Source organism: Hordeum vulgare, chromosome 2H (assembly GCF_904849725.1).
Source record: "Hordeum vulgare subsp. vulgare chromosome 2H, MorexV3_pseudomolecules_assembly, whole genome shotgun sequence".
Classification (NCBI taxonomy): domain Eukaryota; kingdom Viridiplantae; phylum Streptophyta; class Magnoliopsida; order Poales; family Poaceae; genus Hordeum; species Hordeum vulgare.
The window spans coordinates 621,707,929-621,713,690 of NC_058519.1; the positions used below are offsets into that span (position 1 = coordinate 621,707,929).

General features: G+C 49.0%; 1 protein-coding gene across 1 annotated transcript; it reads right to left on the bottom strand.

Annotated features, from left to right (window-relative positions):
• Positions 1-3,780: 3,780 nt before the first annotated feature.
• LOC123430902 (protein diaphanous homolog 1-like) lies at positions 3,781-4,893 on the bottom strand. The gene has a single exon (XM_045114734.1). It carries the CDS (start codon positions 4,518-4,520, stop codon positions 3,861-3,863), a length of 660 nt encoding a protein of 219 aa, XP_044970669.1. The 5' UTR covers positions 4,521-4,893; the 3' UTR covers positions 3,781-3,860.
• Between the last annotated feature and the right edge of the window lie 869 nt (positions 4,894-5,762).

Here is a 5,762-nt window from a genome sequence, read left to right on the forward strand (position 1 = left end):
GATACCAATTGAAAGGACGTGGATGTCGCCTAGAGGGGGGGTGAATAGGCGCTTTAAAATAATTACGGTTTAGGCTTGAACAAATGCGGAATAAAACTAACTTTTAATTTGTCAAGCACAAAACCTACAACAACTAGGCTCACCTATGTGCACCAACAACTTATGCTAAGCAAGATAAACAACTAAGTGATAGCAAGATATATGACAATAAACAATATGGCTATCACAAAGTAAAGTGCATAAGTAAAGGGTTTGGGTAAGAGATAACCGAGGCATGCGGAGACGATGATGTATCCCGAAGTTCACACCCTTGCGGATGCTAATATCCGTTGGAGCGGTGTGGAGGCACAATGCTCCCCCAGATGCCATTAAGGCCACCGTAATCTCCTCACGCTCTCGCACAATGCAAGATGCCGTGATTCCATTAAGGGACCCTTTAGGGCGGTCACCGAACCCGTACAAATGCCAAACCTTGGGGGAGGTCACCGATACCCGTACAAATTGCTCGGGGCAATCTCCACAACCTAATTGGAGACCCCGACGCTTGCCCGGAGCTTTACACCACAATGATTGAGCTCCGAGACACCACCAAGCCTCTAGGACGCCAAAACATCCACGAAGAACAATATCTAGGGTACTAAGTACCAAAGGTAATAAGCTTCTCAAACTTAACTTCCACGTATCACCGTGGAGAACTCAAACGATGCAACTAATGCAATGGCAAGGGCACACGGAGTGCCCAAGTCCTTCTCTCCCAAATCCCACCAAAGGAACTAATGCTAGGGAGGAAAATGAGAGGAAGAACGAAGAAGAACACGAAGAACTCCAAGAACTAGACCCAAGGGGTTCACCTCACTTAGAGGAGAAAGTGATTGGTGGAAATGTGGATCTAGATCTCTCTCTTTTCCCTCAAGAACTAGCAAGAATCATTGGAGGGATTGAGAGTTAGCAAGCTCGAAGAAGGTCAAAAATGGGGGAAGAACACGAGTTAAAGAGATAAGGTTCACTGGGGAAGAAGACCACCTTTTATAGGTGGGGAAAAATCCAACCGTTAAGCCTCACAGCCCGCACAGAGCGGTACTACCGCTCATGGAGCGGTACTACCGCTCGGTAGGTTCACCAACCATGCTTAGGCCAAAAAGTATGCAAAAAACAGTCCGACGGAGCGGTACTACCGCTCTTGGAGCGGTAGTAAAAAATTACTACCGCTCCGGGGTGGTACCACCTCTCCGGGGGCGGTACTACCACTCGCACCAGGAGCGGTACTACCGCTGGATACTGAAACTGCTGTAACTTTCGCATACGAACTCCGAATTCAACGAAACCAAGTTTATTGAAAAGCTAACAACATGGGCTAACACAATTTTGATAGAAATATCAATAAGAAGCAAGTGAGAAAAGTCCCATAAGAAAATGGTGAGAACCCTTCTTGGAATAAGACCGGTAAAAACTCCCAACATCGAAAACATCATAGAAGATGCATATGGACTCCGTTTTCGATGAACTCGAGCTTGTCATGAATATGAACATGATCTCTAAAACTCACTAAGAGAAACACCAAACAAGAACCAATAAGTATGATGCAAGGATGCAAATGGTTTGAGCTCTCAACGAATGATACGATCAAGCTACTCACTTGAGAGCCCCCCTTGACAGTACGACAATATATCCTAAAAGAGAAAACCTATCAAGGGAAAACCTATACCTTGCACCTCGTCCTCTTGAGCTAGATGACGATGATCTTGGCTTCCGCAAGATGGACCACCTTTCTTGCTTGTGTTGGCTTGATGAAGACTAGTTGATTGCTCCCCCATACACACTATGGGTGAACCGCTCTTCACCATATCTTCACAAGTCCATTGCCACCATCCTCCATCACTTGACATCATCCTCCATGGGTTGTATGAGATATTCCTCTTGCTTGCGTTGGCTTGATGAAGACTAGTTGATTGCTCCCCCATACACACTATGGGTGAGCCGCTCTTCAGCATATCTTCACAAGTCCATTGCCACCATCCTCCATCAATTGACGTCATCCTCCATGGGTTGTATGAGATATTCCTCTTGACGCAAGCCCATGGAAACACACCTAACCCCACATAGAACTGTCAAGAAGACCATGGGTTAGTACACAAATACGTACTGGACAATGCTTACCATACCATGGGATCACTTGATCCCTCTCGGTACATCTTGTACGCTTTGTGTGTTGATCATCTTGATTTACTCTTTGTCTAACGATCTTGATCAACCTTGTGTCTCTATGACCATTCTTTGGATAATACCTTGAATACCACCTTGGTCATCATATAAACTCCTTGAACCCAACAGATGAACTTCAAGAAGTGCCTATGGACAAATCCTATAAATATAACTTAAGGCAACCATTAGTCCATAGGAATTGTCATCAATTACCAAAAACATATATGGAGATATATGCTCTAACAATGTCTCATAGGTCAAAGAGGATAGCAAGTACTCCCTCTATAAACTAATATAAGAGTGTTTAGATAACTAAAATAGTGATCTAAACGCTCTTATATTAGTTTACAGAGGAAGTACCATTTTAATTTTAGGTGGTATAATTTTTTTGCGGCGGAGGAATGCTTTAGTATAGTGTAACTTTTGAGATTTGCATATATATGACTTGTGTAGAGGAAGACCAAATACTATAGAGGAACTTTTTAGTCGATGATGGGAAGTCATGGTGGTTTATGATCCTTGCAAGCGTACGAGAGTATCTTCGCCACTTGACAGGAAAACCTATTTGAAAGAGAGTTCTGGTGAAGTGGCCAGAACCTTGCATGCAGAAGCAGTGCAATATATAATTGAATTGCTAAAGTTCTGAAAATCCAAGGCTAATGCTAATATGGTAGTCATGCCAAAGGTGTGGAAGAAAATAAACCGGATTACTCCGATGGAGAGGCTGGAGCAATTCAATGTGAATACACCCTAAATTTTAAATAAAAATTATAGCAATGATATTTGCTTTTTTTTAGATGTTCACACATAAGGACGCATTTTCAATGGACAAGTATATCATTTGTACAATGTTGGTCTTGAAATAACCTTGTGAAAATGAAGTTGTATACATTTTTATCAGAGAATTTTCAGTCGATACGTGCGTTGCACGTGCACCCTTACTAGGTTGCACCCTTGTGAGTCGGCACCTGCAGTTCCTCCGACACACGAGGATGATTCAGTGGCCACCGAGCCACCATCATATGTGGGCGAAGATGCGGCCACTGAATCATCCTCGTGTGTCGGAGGAACTGCAGGTGCCGACTCACTAGTTCGTGGGGGCAGCGGCCAAGCCGCTAGTCACCTTCGCGAGGCGATGATCCACTGTCGCCGATGTGGGAGAGGCAACCACCATCGTGTAGGGGGGGGGGGGGGTCTACGGTCACGGCGAAAGAGCGTGAACTAGGGCCACGTGGGGAGAGGGCCGCGCCGCCGGAGGACCGATCGTGCACAGGCTCTATGCGTCGGTGGAAGGTGTATCGCGGAGGCGGTCAAGACAACGAGAAGACGATCTGATCTAGGAAGGTCAAGCTCTTTTCACCTGATGATTAATAGAGAGAGGGGTTATGTGCTAATTAGCGTTTAAGTGGGATGCTTAGCAGTCCCACCTTTAATCCAAGACGTCCATCATCCATCCAACGGTGTTTGGAAGAAATTTTCAGATTTTCACCTGATACTTCGCCAGGTACTCAGATTTCAGAAAAGAGGGAAGGATTACCAAAATTTAGTCTTGAGGTTAGTTGGTTATTATCTCAAAAATAAAATAAACGAGCAAATAAAAAGAATAAAAAATCACCAGTACAATTTCTCAACAACCTCGAGAGAGGACCAAAATCTTCTCATGGATGAGAGGACGGGCCGGGACCGACGGGGAACGGGGTGGGCGGCCCGATGTGCGGCGCGGGCGGCACGGCGGTGGAGGAGGCGGCCCCGGGGAACGGGCTGGGTGGGCCGAGGTTCGGCACGCTCGCAGTCGCCGGTGGCACGGCGGTGGAGGAGGCGGCCCCGGGGAACGGGCTGGGCGGCCCGATGTTCGCCACGCTCGCAGACGCCGGCGGCACGGCGGTGGTGGAGGCGGCCCCGGGGAACGGGCTGGGCGGCCCGAAGTTCGGCACGCTCGTCACCGCGGGCGGCACGGCGGTGTTGGAGGCGGCCCCGGGGAAAGGCCTGGGCGGTCCGAAGTTTGGTACGCTCGCCGTCGCCGGCGGCGCAGCGGTGGAGGAGGCAAGCCCAGGGAACACGGCGACGGCCGGCTCCGTGAGCGGGTTGGAGGGCGGCGCGGTGGTGCCCGCGACCGGGAGCGGGTCGGCGCCGTAGAGGGGCTGCTGCGGCGGCCTCTGCTGCTGCTGGCAGCGCGGCCACCGGCAGGCCGGCTCGGCCTTCTGGCCTCCCCAGAGCGTCCGGCGGGCCAGGCCGAAGCCGAGGACGAGGCCGGCGAGCAGCAGCGCCGTGACGAGGCAGAGGAAGATCTTGGTGGCCTTGCCCACGTAGCAACACATCGGGCCGGAGAACAGCAGGCAGAGCTCAGCTCTTCTTCCTCTCGGCGCGTCAGTGTGTGACTGGCTGCTGCTCTCCAGCTACCACCCTCTCGCAGGAGCATGCAGCAATGGCGCGCGCGTGGAGAGAGAAAGAGATGAGAGGGAGAGCGGGGGGCAGTTGGCCCGGCCTCGTCGCTCTGTTTTCAGTGCTGGTGCTGCTTGTCGGCTCCAGCACCCGTGCATGGCTTCACGTGCGCGCGAGCGAGGGGTTAAATTGTAGTACTACGTACAGCATATTGCTACTTCTAATCTCCACATATATGCACGACTAAGTGCAATCAGTCTGTTCTGGACGCCTGCAGCAGGCATGGCCTCATGCTCGAGTTCAAGTAATCAGTTACCGAACCCAAAGTTCAGGGAATATTTGATATCAGTAATCAGTTAGTCGTAACTGACAGGAGTTTGTTAGTTACCTGTTACTGAGAGCCTGACAGGACTTCCTCTGCCGACAGACACTGCACACCATGAGAAAGTTGAGGGAATATTTGATAGTGGAAGTTACACCGTCACTGTGCACCACAGCTGATAAAGCTACCCCAATAATGCCGCACCTTTGATTTCCTCATAATTTGCCTTTCTCCCAAGCTTTTAGTATTTGTTTTGCATGCCAGAATGGTTGGAGCGAAGAGTGAAGCCTGAACGCAACCTGTGTTGTGAGCATCAGTAGCTACTCACGTGCTGCACGGGGCCAACAGAACAGCTTGCAGTTTTGTTCATTTCAAGGTGGGTGGTTAGGTAGGGTGGGATTACTATTTATTCAGATTCGCTTGTACCAACACTGATTATTTTGATTGACGTGATGCTAATCTACTGACATGATCCGGGAAAGTCGAGTACGATGACTAAATTTAACCGGGGATTCGCGCTTTTGTGGCGTTGCAGAGATCACACCGTTTTTTCTATGTTCATCGTCAGAGAGCGCATGGGAACTCGCACAGGTGAGTTCAGTACCCAAGCACCTTAGGCCTGCTTATAGAACAATGCAAAGGTGTTAGAAGAAGTGCTCACAAAAAATAAACCATTTTTTCTTTAAATAGCGATGCTTATCGTCACGGACGGAGCTTGCCATCATTGACGATATCCTGGTCTACAGCGGCGATCTCCCCTCGCATGTCGAGATGCTATGGCAAGTGTTCCAGCTTCTCCAAAATCACAATTTGAAGATCAAACACAGCAAGGGTACATTTGCTCCTCGGCCACAAC